The following is a 26,456-nucleotide window of genomic DNA, read 5'->3' on the forward strand; positions in this document are numbered from 1 at the left end:
AAAGAAAGTTAATTGCATTGCTCTCAGGTTATTTATTTCTGTCATAAAGAAGTTGTTTCCTTAGCCCTCCAACCAGCTACCTACTGACATCCAAAAAGCTTTCTCTAGAATTTAAGCTGCTCATTTTGTATGAAAAAAGTACATGAACAGAGAGACATCTTCAGGTCTCACAATGTATTACAATGAAATAATAACATTAAAAAATCAACCAAAAATTTGTAGGAAATGCCTGCAGCAACCATTCTTAGTGAGACATTTGTGCATAAAGGCACAATTGCTTTAAGGGATGCACATTAAGTTCTGGCTCTAGCAGTACAATCCTAAACATAGGCCCTTTTCACACAGCCAAAACAAAGTAGGGTGCAGTTGGGATACATGAGCCTGGTGAGGTCCTGGGCCATTTGCATGTCTCCATGCGGGTGACCCTGGAGCTAATGCGGGTCACCCCTGTGCCTTCACATGGAGGCACATCTTTTTTTCCTGTCTCCCACCGATGCACAGCTCTGTAGGCAGACACACATGCACCTAACTGATAACAGAGATGCCTGCATGGCTCTACACATGGGTGCCAGGAAGTAAAAAATAAAAACAGTGCAGCCGCATAATGTGCCTCCCACCCGTAGCTGTTCGCTCATTAAAACAAAAGAATTGCACAAATTGCGATTCTTGAAAAACCCGGGTTGGGGGGGGGGGGGCTTGAGTTAGCGGACTCGAGTTAGGAGTGGGATCTGCGTGGTTCCTTCCCCGACCTGGGTTTTATCCCGCCCTTAACCCGTGTTTATTGGCCAGTGCAGAAAGGGTCATAATTATCCACTTCTAAGCCAACTGAAATCAATGTGCTACTTAGTAAATTGTAACTCTGCTGAGCATGGCATTGTATGCAACAGCCATATGCATGTGTGTATTTATATGACAAAAATCTGGATGACAGCCCAGAATGACTGCACTGTTATAGCTGCATTGGTGTGATTGCTCTACATTAGCAATAGGGTTAATTCAGATCCTCCTGAATTTTACTAACAAGGCACAGAATGTCTTGCAATTCTTCAAACCTACTCCATCAAAGCATAAGTAATAAGAAAAGACACCATGTCAGGAATGGAGGCATCTATACTCTGGCAGACGACCTGAATGTGTTCTACTGTAGGTTTGAAAACAATCTACAGTCACCTTTCTCCACAACCTCTATCTCAGACGCACCAACAATAGCCAAACTTCCTACAACTGAACCCATTTCATTGGGTTTACAACCCCTGGTGATCTCAGAAAAGGAAGTGCAAGATCTATTTCACAGACAGAAGCCTGGAAAAGCACCAGGCCCAGACAAGATAACACCTTCTTGCTTAAAAGTCTGTGCTGTCCAATTGGCCCCCATTTTCACCCCAAATCTTCAACGAATGCTCATCCCACTAGGAGATGTGCTATGTTCCTTCCTTGCTTCAAACACTCCACTTATATACGTCCCCAGTGCCGCAAGAAGCCTTTCCCATCAAGGAACTGAACGACTACAGACCAGTTGCTCTTTAACACATCTGTGAAGTTATGCCAAAGAAACTTTTGAAAGGCTAGTGATGTACCATTTGAAAAACCATCACGGATCCACTGTTGGACCCACTTTGCAATTGTGCATACCGAGGCAATAGATAGATCGACAGATTCGATGCTGTTAATATGAAGCTTTGCACTATATCCTACAGCATCTTTGAAGTACGCCAAAGAGACCTATGCAAGGGTCCTCTTTGTTGACTTTAGTTCAGCATTCAATACTATCAGACCGGACGATTCTTCTTAACCAAACCTTAGGAATCTGAAGCTAGCAGTACCTTAGGCATATATTTGTAAGTGGGATCACCAAAGCTTTCCTAACAGATAGGAAACAGGCAAGGTGGAAGCTAAGAGGAAAAATTACATCAGATACCTGTAAATGATGAGCTTTACAGGGCCCCCCCAAGGCTGTAAATTAGTACTTTTCACCACACTTCTCTTCTCTCTGTATACCAATGACTGCTAGATCTCAAAATCTGATCCATCCCTGTTAAAATACTGAAATTTGCAGATGATATTAAAGCAGTGATTGGCGTCTCATTCAGACAACTTGAAGTGAAACCGCATACAGACGTGGGAGGTTGAACAAACTAGCCCTCGTGGTGCCACTTGGAAATTAATCCTAGAACTGAACACACTTAAAACCAGCTAGAAATGGTGGTAGATTTTACAGGAGAAACCCTCCCATCCTACCTCCTCCTCTCCCACAATACTAGACAAGCACAGTATCGGGACAGTAGAGACCTTTAAATTTCTAGGCTCCATCATATCTCATGACCTAGGAAATGGTCACCCTAATGCCATCAAAAAATGTCATCAAAAAAGCACAACAAAGAATGTTCTTTCTGGCGCCGTAACTCAGGAAGCGCTCAAACTGCCCAAGGAGCTGCTGATACGAGTCTCTACAGAGGAATCATTGAGAATTCTGTCATCTAAAGCACCTCCTATAACTGTGTGGTTTGGTTCTGCAACCCACGGCTGTAGAATCGACATTAATAGACTTCAGAGAATAAATCAGAACTGCAGAAAAAAAAACAATTGCTTTGCTAACCTGCCTTCCATTGAGGAGCCTGTATACTGCATCGGGTCAAAAGGGCTGTGAAAATATTTCATTGCACCCCTCGCGATCCTGGACATCACAAACTGTTTCCAACTCTTACCCTTAAAAGCGCCGCTACAGAGCACTGCACACCAAGACAACTAGACATAAGAACAGTTTTTTCCAACGAATGCCATCACTCTGTTAAACAAATCAGATTCCCTCGATAATGTTAAACTATTTATTATATACCTCTATTATATAATTACTGTACTCATACTTTTTTCTATCATTCCTATTACCCATCTCCTCCGCAATTCTTATGACTGTATGACTATAGCCTGTGCTGACATTTTATTTTATTTTATGATTTTACATTTTATGTTTTCATTACTACTGATTATTTCCTGATTGCTTACTAGACCTATATGACAATAATTAAGTGCTGTACCTTATGATTCTTGACAAATGTATTTTTCTTTTATGTACACTGAGAGCATATGCACCGGAGACAAATTCCTTGTGTGTCCAATCACACTTGGCCAATAAAGATTCTATTCTATTCTATTCTATTCTATTCTATTCTATTCTATTCTATTCTATTCTATTCTTCATTTTAATGTGAGTTAAAGCAATCCAGATCCAGCCAGATACTAAAGTGCTATCAAAGTCCTTTCTATATAGATTCCCAGAAGGTCGATGATTTCTATATATTTCAATGAAAACATAGAAGCTACTTAAAAACTGAAATTGGAAAGGGAGGGGTTCTCCCATACAATTTTTTTACCATATCATATTTTAACCGCAGCAACATGCACACTGGGAAAGCACTGGAGTACCGTGAAAATGGTAAAAATGTACATAAGGTGAACCCTTTTATTGTTGGTGAGATTGCAGAATGTTTGGACAAAGAAGGATTTTGCTAACTGTGTTACTAAAATGCTGGAGATATTTGCTAAAATGATCATGGTTTTCAGCTTCACATGCCTAGCATCAGTGGTGGGATTCAGCAGGTTCGCGCCACTTCGACAGAACCGGTTGTTAAAATGGTGCTTGTAAACAACCAGTTGTTAAATCATTTGAATCCCACCACTGCCTAGCATGGCAGAAAACGAGGTGCTTCAGCATTGTGGCAACATTCAAAGCTGGCTACTTTCAGAAAACCAATTGTGGGAACAGACTGTGGAGCACCACAGGTTCTACTACAGCCACATCTGGTTTGCAGGGACAGCTGTGCTCAAGCAAGCAACTCCACCCCCACCCCCACAAGGGAGGGGAGGGGAGGGGAGGGGGCCCAGCATCTGGACCTGGTCCACCCACCCTACACATATTCCTGTAATTTAGTCCATCTAAATTAGAAATGGTACGGTGCTTTTTAGGGATATGTGCATAAATTATCTAATTATCAAGTGATTCCTGTGTTTGCTAGTAAATTCAGGGGCAGGGTAGCCCGCTGCGGGGTGTCCTGCAGTTCCTGGGCAAGGGATGGGGAGGCAGCCCCCAGTCCCCAGACAGTCATCTTTTTCAGTCTATTTCATTTTTGCCATTGTAGATTATGATTTTACAAATTTCTTTTTCAGCATCGTTATGACACTTTAGGCAATTTTATGCATTTTGTACATGTACACAATTTTTACATTGTATATTTAAATAAGCGTTAGTGGTTCTGATTTGGTGGCCCTGATCTTGCAGGAAAGCAGGATATAGGTACCATAAATGAAATAAATATATAAAGGAAGGTGAAAATATTATTTTTACAAGAGACACTTGATAGGTAACTTCAAGGTTTCAAGTAAAATATGTATAAAATTATATCGATCTGAAGCAACAAATACCTTGAGGTCTTCACACAACATAAATTCACTCTGACACTTTCTGAATGCTTCTGTCTTATAGTTCTCTCAGACTCTCTGTCTTTATTTTGCCTAACAGTTTATTGAGGCTCTGATTTTCTCTGTGTACCCCATGACACAAAGACTAATTCTCTCAACACTTGGTCTTTTCACTCAGAAGCATTACACATTCTGCCATGCTCACAGAGAGCTTTAACTCTCTCTGACTAGAGTTTTGACACTCTAATCTTTTCACTCTGAAATTCAATCACCTTCTTCTCTCTCTCTGACTCTCTGGGCCTTTCCCCACTTACCTTCTGCCCCGCGCTACTGTAGGCAAGTAGCACGGGGTCCCCCGGCACTCCCCACTACAGGGCGGCAACAACGCAACCGCCCCCGACGCTGTCGCTGTCGCGCCCCCCTCAGCGCACGTCATTCCTGGCGCTCTTCCAAACGACACCTTTTGATGACCCTGCGCAGAAATGATGCACGCTGAAATGACAGTCTGACACCCCACATGCCAGTCTGACACCCCACATGCACAATCTACAATCAACTAATCATACTGGTCTTTCATCCCTCTCTTAACCTCCCCATTTTTCTCTCCAACTCAGCTCTCATTTTAAAGTCACACTCACACATACATTAAAATCATTACACTCCCCTCTGACCATTTTCTCTTCCCCCTCATCTTCCATTTTCAAAAGATTTTTTTAAAATCCTGCATTGCATTAGCAATGTAATGTAAGGGCTACAGACACAAGCCAGGTCAATTGTATCAGCTTTATCAGTTTCATCCCAAATGAGCGCTGTTAGGTTAAGGAGTAAATGCAATGTGTCCACATTTAGAAGCAAGTGAAATTGACAAGAGAAGTAGCATTTGCTGGAGGAAACTGACAAGGGACTGTTGCAGTAATAATGGTACTTTACTGCAGCAGTCCCTTGACAATTTTATCCTGTAAAAGCAACTTTCCTTGTCAATTTCAGTATCACCTAACATTATATCTTCACCTAAACGCGAGCTTGGATTCACCATTTAAGGATTAAATTAAACTTAGATGAAATTACAATCCAACTGAAGCGCAGCTTGTGTCTTTACGTTATATAAGTGTGATAGAGAAATTTGTTTAAAATAACTTCATTGGGTTATAATATCACAGAATTTACCCTCCGAAGATCCTATTTTCTCCAGGGAAACAGATCTCTGTTAATACAGCAATAGGTTACTTCAATTCCTCCAGGTTACCTGGAAGACTGAAGATATAATGCAAAGTCAGCAAAATGTAACCAAAGAGGTCAGAACCAAAGAAGCAAAGAGAATATTAGTATAATTTCAGTTAAATGAATTTAGGTTTAGGATGAAGTCTGTCAGTGGTGGATTCTGCAGAGGCCAAATGAGAGGAGTGTAGATCAGCATACAATCCATCTGCAGGGGAGGGGGAGACTTCGCAAGGTCCCACTCCGAAAATGAGCCTGCTCCATTTTATTTCCCTCAACCCATGTTTTTTGAAAATCGCTAAACTAGCGATCCTTTTGGAAAATGCCGGTTTGGAGATGCTCTGACGTGAATGGCCAGGCAGGAGGCACATTATGTCCCTCTCTTCCAATGCACTGTCCATGGCAGGGAGAATCTGCCTGCCATTGCCCTGCTGTTGCAGGGAGGCCCCTTTTCGTTGTTGTTTTTTTAAAATTGGGGGGTTGCATCTGTGTAGCTACACAGGTGCAGCCAGTCGTATCATGTGTTACCTAGCTTAACAGTTAGTTTGCTGGCTCGTTCCAGCTCAATACTAGCCTGAACTTCTCTTGTGTCTGGTTTGTGCTTGTGTCTGGTTGGTTTTGAGTCATGATATCATCCTTCGCTTGGATTTATATGCTGGTCATATGAATCCTTGCCTTCTTCAGAACTTCTCAAGACGCCGGGATACAGAGCGAAAAGCGGGGCGAGGTGGGATTCATTTATGCAAAGTCCTCTCTGCTTAGCTACCGCGTTTTGCCGCGAAATTAAAAGAAGTGACTCCGTGCGAAGGCAGGACCGAAACCTGGATTGTTTCCGTGGGCTTCAATTGCTGCCTGCATGGAACAGAAAAACACAAAAACAGGTTCCTTTACTATGACTGCAACCCGTTATACGTTTGCTGTGAGGAAACAGCCAGAGATTTAACAGAACAGTTTGATTCTGAGGAAAGATTTCAAATAAGAATAACAGGTACGAACATTATCTAGCGGACTCAGTTCTCTCAAAAGGAACTCTGAGCAACCTTACCACAAGCCTTTGACCAGCATTAATGAATGATTCTAAATTCCTAATTATTTAGCCTCTTCTTATCAGTTGCATAACGGATTCAAATCCCTGGTCCCTACTTGAATGCGACTAGTTGACCACTGATAAAGTGACGTTTTGGTTTAAGGTAGGTAAGTAGGAGAGGGGCTGCAGGAGCTGAAGGGGGAATCTGAAGAATAAAGGGAAGAAATTAAAGTTGAGAAAGAACAAAAGGGGAGTGGCTGCTGAAATGCCACAGGAAGTGAAAGAAGTAATAATGGGAGGGAAGGGAATACAGGGGGAAATGGGATCTCCCCTTCCATAAAATGCCCCTACCATATTCATCATGCTTTGGACAATCTGCTGCAAACACAGCTAGGTAAAAGCATGATTGTTTATGTATTTATTTGCTCTAAATTACATTTCTCAAAATTCCTCTCCATTAATGATTCCTTCTACGTAGAAACCTGGCAGAACATGCAGAAAGCTATGCTAGAACCTTTCTCCCTGGTGTGTGTGTGTGTGTGTGTGTGTGTGTGTGTGTGTGTGTGTGAGAGAGAGAGAGAGAGAGAGAGTTCTTTTATGGGGGAGTACTAAAATGTGTTCAACATATTTATTGCCCCAGCCAAAGAGTTCCTGTTGCTCCTGCCATCCTGCTACCAGCTGAGTTGAAGCCCATATGCTATCTTTGCACTCTCCTTATTGTGCTACCCCAAGGAGTTGCATGGGTGGCTTGTCCAAAGAATTGGCTTTGCCTATCTATATTCTGCAGTGGTAAATCCCATCATGCCTCCTCAGAATTCTGCCAGCTCTTTATTATTTTAATGTAGACCAGGCTTAATTCTCTTGTGTTACATTTAAGGAGTGAGCAAAAAACATCACAATTGTCCTGGGGCTTCTAAAATATATCTTCTATGCCTAGTGTAAATGAAAGTTGTAAGAACAAATTTAGTTTTATCCTGCCTTTCTTGCCAAACCCTCTCCCTCAGAAAAATGATGAGCAGAGATGCAGTGTCTTCATGTCATTACATTAGTAACTCTTGCAAGCTCTAGAAGGACTTCATGCCCCTGTGAAACTAAATAGGTCAGGTATGTGGCTCAGACCATGGGTACTATATTTACTTTTAAAAGTCTGTCCTGCAGCTGAGCACTATACATAGCTGCCTTTGCTCAAGGCAAAAGGCTTCAGAACATGGAGTGTTTTTCCCCTTCCAAAAATGCCTGCGAGTTTAATTAAACTTCTAATATAAACTAGCTGGCAGGAGAGAATACCTTATCGGCTTGCTGATTGCTTGCAATTTTAAGTAAGTTATTATTCTTCTGGTGCATGTTAAACAGATATAATTTCATCAGATTTATTGTCTTTCAGGTTCAGGGTAATCTCTTTCTCAAAGTGAATTGATTATTGCAATCTTCTTAACCTGTTTGTATATGGTGAGCAATAAGAAGCAGGTGAAATTAATTAACCTAAAATGATTTTAAAATAAGTTTTGTTATACTCTTGGTTTTGTAAGATCAAAATATGATTCATATGAAAATCCTGAATGTTAAGTAAAGAGTTTCTTTGAGCAATTTTATAGAACTGCAGTTCATTGGAAGAAGTTGAATAATGTTTGATTATCATTCAAGGATTGATCTGAAATGTTACTAGTCCTTTCCTTGCTTGCCATTTATTAAAGAATAAAATTTGTCACTGTTTCTGTGGCAAATATTACCAATCTATTCCATCACCTAAATCTGTTTTTCTTTCTATCAGGTGAAGATGGGTGCCCTGGCTGTGCTTATTCTTCCATTACTTGTAGTTGGAATCAGTGGGATAGTATATATTTATCGGTCAGTTGTTCAGCTGATGTCAAAATCTGCTGTGCGGAGTAAAGTCGTGGTGATCACGGATGCTCTTTCCGGTGTTGGCAAGGGTAAGTCAGAGCAACAAAAGGCTAACTAATAGCATGCCACACAACACAACTTCCACATTCTAGAAACTTAAATTGCTGTGATGGAATTGCATGTCACTTGGAATCTAGTTGTTTGATTGCTGAACCTCAAAAGGTTTCCAGAATCTTGAGAATCTCAGTTTTCATTTAACAACATAATTTCTAGACCACATGATTGTATAGGGGAGACTGGAACAGTGGGAAGATGAAAACAAACATTTATAATCAGTACTGGAGGATAATGTGTAGTGTATAGTATAGTGGATATATGTGTTCATGCACTCAGGCAGAGTGAGTCCTCTCGTGTTATTGATGGAGGAAGGTCTCCAGACTCCTCTATTTATCCTAATTCACCCATGCCTGACAGTGTCTTAGAACACCTAGTTCATGTTGCCTAGACCAAGAGCTATCATCTATGCGTTACATTTGGACCAAATTCACTATTTGGCAAACCTTACAATTTTGCAAGATCAATGACCAAAAAAAAAAAGGCTTCTGAACATACAAAGAATTAAGTACAATAAAAATGTACATAGATTCTATGCAGATTTGTTGATTGTACTCTACATATCCTGTGCAAGAAATGAGGCCCTTCTGTGGCAACATATGTAATTTTTTGCAGCCCATTTTCTAGAATTCTACTTTACAGAACTTCTCCATTCTTGACACAAAATAAAATAAACAATAATTGATACATCACATTTGTTCAAATAGTTGTGTCCTCAGAACATTCTTGTGATCTAGAGAAGTCTGGGCCCAGAGGAATGACACTCAGGTGGATCCAGAAAGAGTTGAAAAGCTGCCCCCACAGGCTAGAAGTCTCAAGATTGTATAAATGGATCTAGCTTTTACTTGGAATACAAGCTATGCTGCTTAGGGGCAAGATCTAATTACACTTTAGTAACTATCCAATTGGCAGTAAGAAGTTATAAAACCCGTTGTAGTGTATTTCTAGTACTCCAAAAATTATGTTCTAAATGCTGGGCTTTAAGACAAGTAAAAATGACAGGTGTAGGGTTATCCGGAAGCTAAATTGTTTGCTGGCTTTGGGGCTAAGTACTTTAACAGGCAGCAATATTCAGTCAGTGGATGGATACTTGGCCACGAAGAGTGCCAGGGGAATTCTCTGTTGGTGCTTACCATGTGTTAGGGGTGTGTGTGGTGGAAATGAGAGATATCAATGGACAGAAGTCCTGGCTCAGATGTACAATTTGGCAGACATACTTGGAGAAGCTAGAAAAATATGGGGCAACAGGTTATACAGCTTTCATTCCTTTCGGGGATCGGGCGGTATACAAATTAAATAAATAAATAAATAAAAATAATAATAATAATAATAATAATAATAATAATAATAATAATAATAATAATAATTCCACAGTGGTGGGTTTGCAGAATTAGGGAAGCATTCCTGACTGTACCAAGATTGATGATGGAAGTGAAAAACTTGGAAAGAGAAAGATAGTAAGAACATACAAAGGACAAGGAAAAGGTCGATGGTTTTTTTTTCTGATGGTGATAAGAATACAGTGTGAAATCATTGGCCATAGTTGTACATACAGGTAATAGTATGAGTTTTGTGGAAATAGTGCTGTATTTATGGCCTATAAGAATGCGTGTGACGTTTGGGGAAAAAAAGTATTGACTATCTTCTTTTGCTTAACTGAAATAAATAATTTTATCTTGATTTGTCTTTCTTCTAGTATCTATTTTCCTTTTCTTTCTACATCCATTTTCAATGTCTGCCATTTTCAGTTTATTCATGCATCTAGAATTTCTTTTTTTCTCCAGACACTACCCCAAATTACTTCAGTCTCTTCCTACATTTATTGTAACATTCTTCTTGTTCTTCAACTTTTTCCTGGTTCACCTTTGTTCTGTGCTTCTTTCCTCTTGGCTATAATTGTACACTGCAAGGCATCAGGCAGGTCCTGTTTTATTTTTAATTTGATGACAGTAGCTTCTTATAATTATCATCTCTAGAGAAGAGGGAGTTCAAGAGACTTTTACATGCTCTGTGGGTAGCAGGGCCACACCCTTAAAATGTAAGTGGGTAGAGCAGTTCACAGTGCTTCCCATTGGAGTTAAAAGAGTATGGCCCTTTCTGCACAACCAAAATGAAATGTTTTGAAGAAGGAAATAAAATGTTTTCTACAAGAAGTCCTGCACAGTTTCCCCCCGAAAATGTTTTATTGCAGCCTCATAAAAAGCGTTTGGCGGGAGACTGGGGTAGGCCCCCGTGCTCTTGTGGCGGTTTGGCGCATGGGTATTGATCTGGAAGGGCAAGGGGAAGGGGGCTAGGGAGTTGCGCCTTCCCCTTGGGAACGGCAACAGTGACAAGAGGCGACCGCCCTGTCGAACCGGGCCGAAAGGGGGAACATCTCTGGCCAGGAGTGGCCACCCGGCAGAGCCTCACAATAGATCAAAGCTCGGGACTGGGCACCCGCCCTGCTGAGCTGTAGCACGTGCCCGCATGACCAGATCCACACCCATGCTTAGCCTCACGCTTCTGGCTATGGCCAATTTATTACCCCAGCAATGGTGTGATGTGTATCATTATAGAGGGGCCTCCCACAAGAAGTGATCCACCCTCGGGCAGCAAATGTTTTATATGGATCCTCTAAATCTCAAGTGATTGGAGACACAGTAAGATCCCTAACCTGTTCAGGGAATCTCTAAACCCTCTCTGAACCAAATAAAAGCTAAATGGTTTTTTTTCCTTCTGTTCCTCTCCCTCCCTTCTCCCTGTGAAGGTTCTGTGGGCTTTGATTGCTGTTGCTAGCTTTTCCTCCAGATCACAAAAGAGGCTGACAGATAAGCAAAAAAGAGGGGACTTGGCTCTATCTGTCACACTTTCAATGGGGGCGGGGAGGTTTTGCAGCTTCTCCCAGCAATGCATTTCTCAATCAATCTTACTATTAGAAAAAGTTTGTGACATCTATCTTAGACATTCTCTTTGTTGCAACTTGAACCCAAGAAGTACACCAAGTTTAGAAATAGGCCACACTTCAAGTGATTTGAGAGGCAACGTTCCTGAAAAAAAATATGCATATTTTCAAAGACATCTGGAGTTTCTTTTAGTTCCATGGAAGTCTGTGTGTCTTAGCAACTGCAGCACAATTCACAAGTAATTGATTCTCAAAGACTGTCATTAATATAAGTTTCAGAGTTAACTGGTTGTGGATCAGAGCCCAAGTATGGTTGCTAGACGATGGCAGGAGAACTTCTGCTGGCAACCCACTTTGCCTGCCACCTCTCCAAGCCTGGCAAACAGTGGGAGGCCTGGGGGCAGGGACAAGGGGCCTGTATATGACCACAGAGCTTCCAGCAATCCATAGAGCTACACTATGTCACATCTGGGTTTTACCCAAAATTGATATTGTGACATTGTTTTTCATGTTATTTTTCTCATGGCCAGAGCACTGTGGGCAACTGGGTTTGCTGATGGGATGCTTAGCTTTTGGAATAGGGTTGTCAACCTCTTACCAGGTTTGAGGTCGTTTGTGTTCTGAAACCGGGCTAAGACGGTAGTGGGGATTCGACCGGGGAGGTCGTCCCTCAAACCTGGTTAGTTTGTGTTCTGAAACCGGGCTAAGACGGTAGTGGGGATTCGACCTTAGTGGGGCCTGCAGTTCTCCTAGAATTACAACTGTTCTCCATACAACCAAGATCAAATCCTCTGGAGAAAACGACGGCTTTGCAGGGTGGACTGTGGTGAGGTCCCTCTCCATGTCTCCCTACCCACAATCTCAACCCAGAGTTAGCAACCTTACTTATTTCTCTGTCTGTTCTCTCTCCCAGTTTGTCATCCTCTCTCAGGCTCCTTCTTCTTACCTTCTCCTCATTCCTCTGCACTACTCCTAGCCCCTCCCTGTTTCCCTGGGCCTGCATCCTTCTTAGGTCCCTGCCTTCTGCTTTCCTAGTCATTGTAGCCTTGTTTCCCTGGATGCTCCTGCCTGCCTTCTTCTGCCCTTCTGTGTGGTACCTAGCATTACTAACCTTCAGGTAGAGCAGGGGTCCTCAACATAGTGCCTGTGGGCATCTTGGTGCCTGCTGACATCTGCCAAATGTTTTTAGAAAGTGGACAGGGCCGGGTAAGGCCATTGCTCAGCAAAGCTTTTGATTGGTCACTGGAGATTAGATTGTGCATTAAAAAAACATTTTGGCAGCAGCTGCCACACATAGCACTGTATGACTGAAGGTAAGCTACAACAGCCACTTTGTGGCAGGCTCCTTCTGCAGTAGCCATGTTGTACCAGCCCACCATGCTGTTTTTAACACCAAGCTGGTAGGTGAATGACTTGGATTGAGAAAGCACTGTGAGAATGTGCATGTTCTGTGCATTTTCAATTGTATTTTGAACAGGAACAATCAACCATGTTTTGAAAGATTGATGGTGCTGTATTGTTGAAGGCTTTCACGGCCAGAATCACTAGGATGTTGTGGGTTTTCCGGGTTGTATGATCGTGTTCCAGTAGCATTTTCTCTGAAGATGCCAGCCACAGATGCAGGCAAAACTTCAGGAGAAAATGCTACTGGAACATGGCCATACAACCTGGAAAACCCACAACACCATATTGATGGTGCTGTTTGTAGTTTGAGTTAATTATGATCTGAGCAATGGTGTATCTAATGGGGACAGAGGGGGCATATGACCTAGATGCCACTTTGAAGTCATATGTGGGGGGCACATTCGGCGCCCTCCCCAGGAGGCTCCTGTGCCCCCACCAGCTGCTGCCTGCTGTCCATTCTGCTGCCCACCCATTGCTTCTGTCGCCCTCCCACCACTCACTCTCCACTTCTGCCACCCTCCCACTACAATTTGGGCCCCCAATTTTAGTACTTGTCCCGGGTACATTTTTGACTGATATGCTGCTGGATCTGAGTGATCAGCTTTCTTAGATTACAACTTAAATTGTCACAACATTGCATTGAATTTAGCAGTTCTTGTGCTCTTGCTGCATGCACCATCTCATAGGATCAGTCTGTCAACAAATTTTAAGTGTTGGTACGTTCATTTGTATAGTTTATTGATTGGAGTTGAAGTATATGGAACATTTTCTCAGCTGTCTGAGGATCCATGATTTGAACTGCAACCAAGGGTGGGCAGGTGTATGTGGTTGCAGAACTGTATTATGCTTGTTTCTTTCAAATTAACAAATATGTTGCTACAAGTCACATTAACCTGTACTGTGTTTTCTTTTCTAGAATGCTCACGAGTATTTCACACAGGTGGGTCTAGGCTTGTTCTGTGTGGTAAAGACTTCGACAAGTTAGAAGCTCTCTATGATACTTTAAACAGCTCAGCTGATCCTCGTGCAGTGAGTATATAGTAAAGACCTTAAGATCAGCAGGATTTTCTGCATGAAGTGAGGGCGATGATAGAGAATATATGTTCACCTTTTCCCACGGAATAAATGATTTATGAATAGGTTAAGGGAACTACTTCAGGTTATGATGCAGATGCACTCACCATTACCAAATTTATGGTATCCACAGAATGTAAGACAGGGTGACTGGATGAGGTATGGAAGTCATCTAGGTCAGTCTTCCACACCAAGGGCAGCAATGATCATACTGAACAGAATAATATTCTTTTTTTAAAAAAGAAGAAGAATGCAGCCTATGATCTTTCTTACTGTAGTATGACATAAGTAGAAAGCAATGTAAATTAAGTATATCATATCAGGGTGCAGTTAGAATAAGGGATAAACAACTTCAATGAGACATCTCTGAATGGTTAAAGATAGTGACTAGGCCATACATTATGAAGCATAGGTTCTTTATGCATGCAGTATTTACACAGAGGCTGTTTGCTCTGCAGTGCAGTTTGCTCCTATGTTTCTTAGTTTACACATGAGGACGTGCCCTGCTGATTGCTCCAAGCCCAGCTGCCATTTTGCCTGGGTCGGGAGATTGTTTGCTGCCTTTTTGGGGGGAGCTGTTTTAACAATCTATTGCTCCTGCATTAGATCAAAAGTGTCAAAATTTTTAAAAAGAACAGAAGAAAAAGGCCCATCAATCTCCCAGAAATGCTGACCAAGAAGTGGTCAAACTTCTCCTGCATGGGAGGAAAGGTGGGGAGGAGTGGAAAAAGCAAAGGAAGGCAAACACACACTTGTCTGCTTCACTTTCCCTGCTCAGACAGGGGACAAGGCGCACTTTGCCCGCTTTTGCAAACCGCAGGGATTATTTGATCCACAGCGCAGTGAGTTCAGGAGGGGGGGGCATGTGTGCAACTGAAAAGCAATGTAGGCTCACTGTGGGGCAGAACAAAAGTGCATAAATGGCCATAGTTAGGGAACATTTTTGGTGCTGATGTCATATCCCCAGTTTTAAAACAACCAGTATATGTAACACACCCATATGCTTTGTGTATGTCATAAAAGCATACACCTGGTCTTTCTAACTGTGCCTTTCTAAAAATTGGTCTTACTAAATGTTCAGTTCAGGCAAAGCATATTTTATCCAACCGGTTGAGTCAGGTATGAGATCAGGCAGATGTGCAAAGCAAGAACAGGGTAAGTCTGGATATAGTCATCAACAAGTCATGAAAATGCCATCTTGATCAAAGGAATTGTAGCTAATTATGATGCTCACACAATAGTGTCCACTTCAGCAATTTGCTGTTACAGTCATTTAAAATTTGATTCATAGTAGTCTGATCTGGTAAATTTAGATATGGCGTTATACATAAAGCTGTCAAGATGGGCTTTATACCAAATGATCTATCCATTGATCTGCTTTCTAAAATTTATGGAAGATGTCTCATTTCATATATATTGTCTTCCACTTCAAACAGAATGTAGAAACAGCTCCATGCTAAAGGTAGGGTACATTGTAATAACAAAATATTCTTTCTTTTGTAGACCTTTACACCAAAGCTTGTTCTTCTAGATCTGTCTGATGTAAACTGTGTCCAAGACGTAGCTAAAGAAATCCTTGACTGCTATGGTTGTATTGATATACTCATTAACAATGCGAGTGCAAAGGTGAAGGGAACAGTACAGAATATCTCCTTGGAAGTTGATCAAAAAATTATGGATGCCAACTATTTTGGACCTATAACACTCACCAAAGGTATTACTTGGAACAATGCCTCTTTAAGATCCTGTTGCTTGGGCCAATTAACACACTACAAGCATACTACAAGCCAACTGTAGCCAGGGATGGGCTGAGTACAAATACAATTTAAAAAATAAATAAAATAAAACATATACATTACAAAGTTTTATTCTAGCTACCCTGTTGTGTCTTTCTCCAAAGAATTCTGGGAATAGTAGTTTCGCAAGGATGAGAATTTTGTGATACAATTTCCCATCCCCCCTTAAAAACTACAGGTCCCACGGCTGAAAGAAAGGCTGCTTCCGCATGGGCCAAAAACAGCGGTATGAAAACGGTGTGAAAACAGTATAAACCCTTTTACACCGTTTTAAACCCTTTTACACCATTTTCACACTGCTGTTTTTGGCCCATGCGGAAGCAGCCAAAGTCATTTAAGTCTGTTGTGTGTTACAAGCTCTTAATGTTTATTGCTATTAGCCTAGGTATTTTTGAATCCCATTGATACATGTAGAATAGTTAACAAGAGCTTGGGTTGAATCCAGTGATAGGTCAGCAGGAGTCCAGGCAAGGAATCCAGGCAAGCTATTTCCTCAAATACACTCATATTTGAGCAGGCTTTGAAGTGAGTTCTTCCTCCAGTTGGCTTCTTTATATCTTCTTAGATACTTGAATGCTAGGAAAGAGTTTGACTTACTTGTTTGGCTTACTATTTGGCTTACTTGTACTTGTACTTCAGTTGTATGTTGCTGAGCTGTGGGGGTTCTACTGTTTAGTTTGACAGAATTCTATGTTTTTAATGTTCACTGTTTGTGCCATAAGACACTTCAAGCAGTTTTTGTTGCATATAAATCTCCTAACTGGATAAAAAACAACCAGCTGGTGGTGCTCCTGAAGATGCCCTTCCCCAATTTTCACAGGTTTTAGCCATACAGCTTTTTTCTTGTGAACTCACACATCAAAAACTAGTCTCTCTCCAAAATGCAGCCACTGTTGCTGTGTTCCTTCTAGATCACCCAGATATCCTTACTTCATCATGGTTGTAAGGTCCTTCTCTCCATAGACAAACCAGCTATGCCACACAGTCCAAAAGAGATACATTATCCTGGATTCCTCTAAGGCAGGGGTAGGGAACCTGCGGCTCGAGAGCTGCATGCGGCTCTTCTGCCCTTGCACTGTGGCTCCACAAGCCGAGCCGCCAGCCCCATCCTTGCCCGCCCTGCAGGCAGCAGGGTGGGCGCACCAACTGCCCACGGTCAACCACGCTGCGCCGCGGGCTTCCCCTCTTTCAGTTGCCATTGGGGCGGGGCGGGCATTTCCTGGCGGCCGGCAAGGCCAAGCCGCCGGCTTCATCCTTGCCCGCTCTGCAGGCAGCAGGGCGGGCGCATCCATGCGCTTCTCAGAATGAGCGGAGTAAAAGGTAAAAAACCCCTACATATATATATAGTGTTATCTTTATTTTAAATGTCAAAAATTATTTGCGGCTCCAAGTGTTTTCTTTTCCCGTGGAAAACGGGTCCAAATGGCTCTTTGAGTGTTAAAGGTTCCCTACCCCTGCTCTAAGGTGAAGCTATGGCAAACCTGGAGGGTTTTTTTCCCTGTCAAGTTGGGGGTTTGGTGGTTTTGTCTATGGAAGGTAGGGCAGTTTGAGCCTCAGATACCATTATCCCTGAGTCCCTCATGTGAGTTTGTCAATATGGCTTGGCACTGGTTGGGGGTGGGGCTCAGACTCCCTCAGGCAAATCCCAGGAGGGTCTGGAGCCCCTGAGCTCCACCCCATAGATTACACCTATGCTCTAGTGCAATATTGGAGATGTGCTTCTCAGTTGGGCCATATGATGTCAATGAGTATGCTTCATGTGCTTGGAGGACCCAGCTGCTGCTTTAAAAAAACAAATAGTTCAGACCTTGAATGGAACATTCTGATTTAGATATGCAAAGAGGCTGCAAATTATATTGCAAGGATTACCCATGGCTAGCATGCAGGAAGGTAAAAACCTCTATGGAATCAAAGGGACAGGGTTTGCACACATCTGTGCTAAAATAGATGGATTTTGATATGATCTTTCAAAACACTTCTGTTCATTCCCCCAATCTCTACTTCTGTTTATTCAATACATACAAGGGAGCAGCAGTGGCGTAGTGGCTAAGAGCAGTGGCTAAGAGCAGGTGCACTCTGATCTGGAGGAACCAGGTTTGATTCCCAGCTCTGCCGCTTGAGTTGTGGAGGCTTATCTGGGGAATTCAGATTAGCCTGTACACTGCCACACACGCCAGCTGGGTGACCTTGGGCTAGTCACAGCTTCTCGGAGCTCTCTCAGCCCCACCCACCTCACAGGGTGTTTGTTGTGAGGGGGGAAGGGCAAGGAGATTGTAAGCCCCTTTGAGTCTCCTACAGGAGAGAAAGGGGGGATATAAATCCAAACTCTTCTTCTTCTTCTTCTTCAAACATACTGCAGACCCTCTAGGCAGAGACTGCATCATATCAGTTGTTTGTACTGTGAGGATCTTTAAAAATAAGTTCAGTTGAGACCTGATTATATTTGTTATTGGATTTGAAAACTGTCAACCATCTTCAGCCCCTGCATTTCTTCGACCTTGATTTTAACTGAACCAGGCACTGAAAACAAGTTCTAGGCATGAAGTTTAAATAATTAATCTCACATTCATTTTCTGCCATCTTTTCTCTTCAGCTCTTCTTCCCAACATGATTTCCAGAAGAACTGGTCAAATTGTTTTAATCAATAATATTCAAGGGAAACTGGGAGTCCCTTTTCGTGCGGCCTGTAAGTTTACAAGTCTACATGACAACTATTTATTACATTTTTAAATTCTCATTAAATATATCCTGTTGTGTCTTCACAAAATCCATTTGATGGCCAAGCCAGGCAGTTCTGGACCGAGTGGGGGGGGAGGGGAGCAAGGATCAGCTCTTCCACACCATACATATCAACTTCATTCAGAAGTCACAGTCTGACTGGAGAATCTCACCACTCTTGTCAAATATTCCAGCGTATAGTAAATTACGTTGTTCTGAAATTTCATACTTTTGTGTTATTCAGAAGGGCACTTCTCATACACAGATTTAAGTGTATACACATTATTATAATATCTGTTTAGGTGCGCTGTGCTCCTTAAATGTTACTCTACTTTTTCTAACTGCTGTGGACCAGACCAGCTGACAACTAGCTAGTTCTTCTTAGGCTACCTGACCACCACATGCAGCGTCCAAGAAATGAGACAGCAACTTTAAAACCTGAAAATGAACTATCTGTAGAATGTACAGCTCATACCTTCCAAAAAGAGGAACATCCTTATTGTTTTGCATGTGAACTGGAACAGTAATATAAAAGAAGGAATTTCTAGTAATCATGGATTTCAACTTCCTGTACCTGGAAAGACAGTACTGAGCCCAAATAACAGAAAAGCTGAGGGAGGAAACTGCTAATGTCTTTTTTTCTCTTTTCATTTTATGAAGTGATGTTCTTTTTTCCTAGATGCTGCTTCAAAGCATGCTGCACTGGGATTCTTTGACTGCTTGAGAGCAGAACTGCAAGAATTTGGTGTGTGTGTCAGTACTGTGACTCCAAGTTTCGTATGCTCAGATCATATTCAACCACAGCCTAGCAAATCAGACTCTTCTGTATGGAAATGTAAGCTTCACATAATACATGGGAGGAGGGTAAAGGAAGAAGTGCGAGAGAAGTTGATTTGAATAAGCCCGTGTGACTGGGAAGGTGAAATCAGATCTAATAATAAGACTCTGTTAGGGTTTCCAGGTGCATTTGACATTGATACATCAACATCACTCTGAGATAAAACTCAGAAGTGATGTCACTGATGCTCTAGCACACAGGTGTCAAACTTGTGGCCCTCCAGATGTTATGGACTACAGTTCCCATCATCCCTTGCCAGCATGATGTAGTCCGTAACATGTAGTCCGTAACACATAGTCCATAACATCTGGAGCAGGGGTAGGGAACCTGCGGCTCTCCAGATGTTCAGGAACTACAATTCCCATCAGCCTCTGTCAGCATGGCCAATTGGCCATGCTGGTAGGGGCTGATGGGAATTGTAGTTCCTGAACATCTGGAGAGCCGCAGGTTCCCTACCCCTGATCTGGAGGGTCGTGAGGTAGCATTTTGCCAAGCTATATGCATTTTTTATTTATTTCAATAAACTTATATGCCGCTTTCCCTCCAAAGGACTCAGAGTTGCAAGTGATGTCACCAACATGCTAGGATTTTGCCTATCTCTACATATATATTAGCAAAGTCCTACAGCATCAGTGATGTCACTTCTGAGTTTTAGCTAGATATTGATGCTTTGATAATGTCTCCCCCCACCCCACCCGCACTGCTCATTCAAGCAGTGGCGAGGGCTGGGACTGGGAGGCATAGGCAGAAAATCCTATGCCATAGTGGGTAAGTGCAGATGTTTTGAGCGTGCAAAAAATGTGCTACTGAAGGCAGTAGAGTTATATCCACTCTCCCCGTCACCCCGCATAGTATTTGCGCAGAACCAATATATATCTTTAAGCTGTGTACTTTTGATTTTTCATTTATTTATTTGTATTCCAAGCTTCTCTTATCCACTATAGCATACCAGCCCTCAATTCTATGCCACTTGCAAACTTGTCCCAACTGCAAGGAGAAAACTTGCATGCATGTAATGTTCACATTTGCACACTTGGTAAAGATGTTATCCTCATGCATGGGGATAATTACAAGAGGGTAGCAAAGCAAAAGAGGTGGCACTTCTAAGAACAATGAAGTTCATTCTGGAAGAAGCGTTCATGAACCAGACCTCCCCTCTTTAGATGCATATGTAGTGGACCTTTTACACAGATTTTACAACCAAAATCCCAAGACAAAAATAGGGCAGGGGACTATGGCCTCTTGTAATTGTGAGTCCCTGTGGTAAAGAACTGGAACATAATGTGGTTGTTACACTAATTAAATGATCAGAGAGGTCACAGGTTCCAGCCACCCATGGGGTTCACCTTGCCAGTCTCCAGGTAGGGCCTGGAGTTCCCCCAAAATTACAACAACTGTTCTTCAGGCCTGATGGAGAAAATGCTTGCTTTGGAAGGTGGATTCTATGTCATCATTCCCCACTGAAGCTGCTTCCCAGGCTCTATCCTTAAATCTCTAGAAATTGCCTAGTCAGGAGTTGGCAACCCTAACAGTTACACATCACTCCTGATCTGTGACCAATCTGTTTTTGGACTTTAAGGCTCCAAGCAGGGGAAGGAGGGAGATTTGGATTTTCTCTCTACATGTTTCCAGCAGCATCAGTGGGGGAAAGGATCTGGCCTTGGAGCCAACAGCTTTCTAATTCAAACGCATACCTGCCTCTTCATCAGCTGGTCAAGGGAAGGGAGTGATGCTGGGAGCCTCCTTTACACTTTCTCCTTTGTTTTCTACAATGCTTGTAATTCTTATAGAAAATAAGCGGAACAGTGTAAAGAAATATTTCAGCCTTGCTGATAGGGGAGGTGTGGGCTAAATGCTTTCCTAAAGCCCAGCCCCTGAGTTGGGTGTGGGTGTGTGGGTGTGTGTGTGTGTGAGAGAGAGAGATAAATACTCTGCCTCAAGTTTGCCTCCCTCATTGCTAACACCAGCCATCTGATTCAGTGTGGCTTGTTGGGGGAAGCAGGATAGCTTCTCTTACTAGTTTATTTTTTTCTACAGGGTTTTTTTTGTAGTATCACTTGTATTGGTTATAGGTTTTGCTAGGCTACCCTCAAAATGGTAGCCTTGATCAATCAGCAAAAGGAACTGATTGTAGCAGATCTTCCCCTCTTTCGCTTCCCCACATCAGTCATTTCTAGCTGCAGGAAAGTTGATTCCCACAGCTGCAAGATCCACACTGAGTATGGATGCAGATGAGGAGACTGCAGCCAAGCGGAAGAAGGGGACAAAACCTTTCTGCCTCTCCCATCATTGTAGTCGTGGTGGAAAGTATTGTCAAGTCACAGCTGACTTATGGCGACCTCGTAGGGTGGCCAAGGGAACAGATGTTCAGAGGTGGTTTGCCATTGCCTTCCTCAGCATGGACTACCCTCAGCATGGGCTGAGAGAGTTCAGAGAGAACTGTGCCTGGCCCAAGGTCACCCAGCAGGCTTCATGTGGAGAAATCTAACCCAGTTCCCCAGATTAGAGTCCACTGCTTTTAACTACTACATCATGCTGGCTTGCAATAATAATAATAATTCCCCATTATTTCAAAAGGTTTTATCAATTTTAAAAAAATCTGTTTCCTTAAAATAATATGGGCTCACACTCTCCAACACATCCAGTGATGTCATTTTTTCTTTTAACTTTCTTTTATAAAATTTCTAGACCTAAAGCTGACTACGATCCACTTTCACTCAGTGCTGAAAATGAAAAAGAATGATATTTAAGACCATGGTGGAAGTTGCTTTGACCCTTTCCTCTCTGTTTGATCCTCAGTCTTTTCTAGAAAACTGGCATACGGTGTCCACCCAGAGGAGGTAGCAGAAGAAATTCTGCGAACAGTGAACAGGAAGAAACAAGAAGTGTTCATGGCAAATCCCATTGCAAAGGCTGCTGTTTACATTCGCACATTCTTCCCAGATATATTTTTTGCTGTTGTTGCTGCTGGAGTTAAAGAAAAGCAGAAAACAGAAGATGAAAGATGATTGTGTCTGATTCTCCTTCTCTGGCAGTAAGGTTGCCAGAGCCCCATGTTTTATGAGCTCACTATGTAAAAGCCATACAACTTTTGATGGCTTATTAAAATGTTTCATGTTCGAACACTTGGAGGCAGTGGAGCTGGGAACTGTAGTCTTTCCAACTACCATTAAACAGTGCACTCCAGGCAGTGGTAGGTTTCAAATAATTTAACAACCGGTTCCGAAAGGACTCAGTGAGGGGCTTACAACCAGTTCTCTGAACTAGACAAAAAATTAGCTACCGGTTCTACCGAACTGGTGTGAATAGGCTGAATCCCACCACTGACTCCAGGGCTTTGGGAGAATGATTCCCTTGAGTGACTTGTGATCCATCTGACAGGTCTATGGTGTTGCAAGGGCTCCTGGGAATTGTGGTTGCAGGAGAGGGAGTAGAAGGTATAAATCTCTAATCTGAAGAAGCTATGTCCAGCATACTAAACTCTGGGCTGCTGCGTAAATAAGGATTCATAAGTAGGTTCTGACAGAGATAACAGGAGGATCTGAGAGCAGGAAAAATGACAAATTAGAGAAATTATCAGACATAGAAGATGGAGAGAAGATGGCATTGATGAGAGTGAGTGTTTGGTGTTAGTTTTACTACAGAGTGTAGGATACCTCTTTAAAAAGGTTTGATTTCTTAGAAAAGGAAATGTTAAGCATAAGAAGACTGGTTTGGTGCAGCTGCCCTTTCTGTGGGTTAGTGCAAGTATTATTTCTTCCAGGTCCCAATTTCACAGAGAATCTCCAGTTGAGAATTTTTGTGGGTTTTGTTTTAAATTTAAGGAATGACCAACACCCAGGGGAAAATACGCATTCTATATTTTAAAACCTAGGCTAATTTTGTACGTTAAAAGTGCCCCATTGGCACGGGTTCCCTGGCGCTGCCCCGCTTTGCTACGGGGGAAAGGGGGGGGGGCTCGGGCGTCAATTCCCAGTGCTTGTTTTGTGCAGAGTCAACTAAATTGGTGAAAGTGAGTGGAGGGAGCGGGGAGATTCGTAGAAGACATTGCCGAAGACCTCGCAGTGCAAGTGGAGGAGAGCCGGGGAGCACTGTGAAATCAACAGCCGGGTAAAGAGCACAGTGGAAACTGCGCTCCCGGATATAGCATGGGGGGTTTTGAAAGTGAAAAAACAGCCCTAGAGATCTCCGTGTATCATATATCTTCAGTTTTTTGACCAATTAATATTTTATGCTCACAGAACAATACTATTTGATTATAGGATTTAGTAGTAGCTGATATCTAGGAACCCTGTGGTACAGAGTGGTAAGCTGCAGTACTGTAGTCAAAGCTCTGTTCACAAACTGAGTTTGATCCCAGTGGAAGTTGGTTTCAGGTAGCCAGTTCAAGGTTGTCTCAGCCTTCCACCTTCCTAAGATAGGTAAAATGAGATCTTAGCTTGCTGGGGGTAAAATGTAGATGACTGTGGGAGCCAATGGCAAACTACCCTGTAAACAGTCTGCCTAGTCACGTGATGTGGCATGTTCCCATGGGTCAGTAATGACCCAGTGCCTGCATAGTCCCTTCACCTGTTAGCTGATATTTTACTTGGAGAGTGATATGAAGGAGGAGAAAGATCAGAGGTATGTCAAGTATCTGAAGGCTGCTACTGTCAGGGTTGCATGATGAAAATTTGTAGCAGAGTTATGTTTTTTAAAATTGCCTCATTTTAAAGAAGCATAATAGATTTTAAAATATAATCCCCCTGTCAGTTAATCATTGAGAAGGACAATGCGGTAAGACAAATATGATGCTATGATTGTACTGATGCTCTATCAGATGCACCACTTTGGTGTCACCTGCAATACACACTATGGGCTATCCTGGCCTGGGTTCTGCTGACACTGCTAATAGGTATATTTGCTAAACAACTATGGAAAGTGCAATCTAGTTGGTTATAAAAGGAGCAGCATTGGCGTAGTGGTTAAGAGCAGGTGCATTCTAATCTGGAGGAATCGGGTTTGATTCCCCGGTCTGCCACTTGAGCTATGGAGGCTTATCTGGAGAATTCAGATTAGCCTGTGCACTCCAACACATGCCAGCTGGGTGGCCTTGGGCTAGTCACAGTTCTTCTGAACTCTCTCAGCCCCACCCACCTCACAGGGTGTTTGTTGTGAAGGGGGAAGGGAAAGGAGATTGTAAGCCCCTTTGAGTCTCCTACAAAAAAGAAAGGGGGATATAAATTCAAACTCTTCTTCTCAGACTGAGACCAAGGAGAAGTTTTTAAATACTCTCACTGAGTCTAACTGTTTATGGCAGAAGGAGGCAGACTAGATATTTCTGGGAACTACTTAATTCTTTCCAAGAACCTTGGGAGCTAAGTATTACAAAATGGTGGACTGCTGGTAGTAGTGAACAGCCAGGGGCTGGCAACCACATAGGAGCTTGGGGGAGGGATGGGAAGACATCATACAATGCAACAGTGGCTATTTTCTCCCTCTAAAGGCTGAAGGCTGGAAGTCTGTAACTGTAGTCCTACTTCATGGGTAGAGCCAGTCACAAAATGGCAGCTTGCAAGAAAGTTACCTTTCAGAGCAGGTGCTCAGGGCTCAGGTGTGAAAACCTTTCACCTGTTGTTTTCCCAAAGCAAACTGCCATCATCATCCCAAACTGTAACTTCCAAAAATGGGAAACTTCCAAAAGTAGGGAAAGTGTACAGTTCCTTCTTCATGGTTTCCCTAGAAGAGGCAAATAGGAGCTTTGATACAAGGACAAAGCATCAATGGGACACTCTTTGCCAGAGGCGTAGCTCCAAGGGAACGGGGGGTGCACGACACACTGGGCATTCGTCCCTGTGGGGGTGTGGCATGGGCGTTCCAGGGGCGTGGCAGAAGTGGAGGACGCACCGGGAGCTTTTCCCCCTTGCTACGTCTCTGCTCTTTGCCCATCCAGAGCAAGAGTGCATGTCTGAGGAAGGAGGGGCAGATGGGGAAATGCTGGTGTTGTAATTTCCCATGCAGAGAAATAGTGCATGGGTGCACTTCTTTTTCCATTGCATGAAAGAAAAAGAGAAGAGAAGCTGCTACAGCAGCTTTAAAGAAGAGAATAAGGAAGTGGTTTCAGCAGCATTGACGAAGGGACAGAGAATTACTTTTAATTGGGGGTGGGGGGGTGGGGCTGCCGGTCACGCTTCAGTGATCTTCGGCCCAGTGCTGATTTATAGCAAGATGATGAGGGATCTTTCATTGTGATTCAGAAAAGTTTTAGATAAAGTGGAAAAGAACCTGGGATTAGTGCAAGCTGTGTTAAAGTGTTATGTGTGTATGCAGATGAGAAGAGGGAGCTGAACAGAGAGATGGCTGCTTCTGAGACCCCTTCCGCACATGCAGAATAATGCACTTTCAATCCACTTTGCATCTGGATTTTACTGTGTGGAACCACAAAATCCACTTGCAAACAATTGTGAAAGTGGATTGAAAGTGCGTTATTCTGCATGTGCAAAAGGGGCCTAAGTTTGTTTGCTGCAGGGTTTTCAGAGGTCTGTGCCAATTAGTGCACATTAGAGGTCTGTGTGTTCTCCCTTCCCTATCATAGAGAAGAAGGAGGGGAGGAACAAGTCCTCAAAGTATTCCCTGACTCCACTGCCTCCATTTCCCCCTTGGTTCACCAGCTTAAATTTGGAACAGATGTAAGTTAACTTCAAAAATGAATATTTTCCATCCAGGAGTACATCCACAGTTTTACACAAAATTGTGAAGAGGAAAAAAAAGTAATGCACATAAGATGCAGATTCTGCTTCCCTTACATTCTTATTTCAGATACAACAGCCCTATCAGGAAGTATCATGAATAAAAGTCTTGTTTCAGCTATGTCTTTTATTAAGATCCTTGTTTTCATTATTAATTCTAAAAGTAACTGTTTTGTTATTAGGTTGTTGTTTTTATTATTCTTTCATTATTGTTCTTTCATTTTCACAATTATATTTTGTCATTTCCCACTGGTTTCAGTGGAAACTCCCCCTCTTCTTTACTTCTTTCAATCTTTGATCTAATGATCTTGAGCAGCAAATAGGGAGCCATTATTGCTTTAAGGAAAATTTGGTGAAGAGATTTTTGGCCACTGCCAAGATAATCCTTGGGTCTCTATCA

General features: G+C 42.5%; 1 protein-coding gene across 1 annotated transcript; it reads left to right on the forward strand.

The window, feature by feature from the left end:
• Positions 1–7,816: 7,816 nt before the first annotated feature.
• Positions 7,817–22,514, forward strand: DHRS7C (dehydrogenase/reductase 7C). The gene is made up of 7 exons (XM_048487588.1): positions 7,817–7,980; positions 8,433–8,592; positions 13,819–13,931; positions 15,480–15,690; positions 18,366–18,458; positions 19,170–19,325; positions 22,128–22,514. Exons 2-7 carry the CDS (start codon positions 8,439–8,441, stop codon positions 22,334–22,336), a joined length of 936 nt encoding a protein of 311 aa, XP_048343545.1. The 5' UTR covers positions 7,817–7,980; positions 8,433–8,438; the 3' UTR covers positions 22,337–22,514.
• Positions 22,515–26,456: the final 3,942 nt, after the last annotated feature.

The sequence above is a fragment of the Sphaerodactylus townsendi genome, linkage group LG03, assembly GCF_021028975.2.
Source record: "Sphaerodactylus townsendi isolate TG3544 linkage group LG03, MPM_Stown_v2.3, whole genome shotgun sequence".
NCBI classification, from domain to species: domain Eukaryota; kingdom Metazoa; phylum Chordata; class Lepidosauria; order Squamata; family Sphaerodactylidae; genus Sphaerodactylus; species Sphaerodactylus townsendi.

Coding starts and splice junctions, on each gene's coding strand:
- DHRS7C (XM_048487588.1), top strand. CDS start 8,439: ATGGGTGCCCTGGCTGTGCTTATTCTTCCATTACTTGTAGTTGGAATC. Junction 13,932..15,479: donor GCTCAGCTGATCCTCGTGCA/GTGAGTATATAG, acceptor TTTCTTTTGTAG/ACCTTTACACCAAAGCTTGT. Junction 19,326..22,127: donor AGACTCTTCTGTATGGAAAT/GTAAGCTTCACA, acceptor TTTGATCCTCAG/TCTTTTCTAGAAAACTGGCA.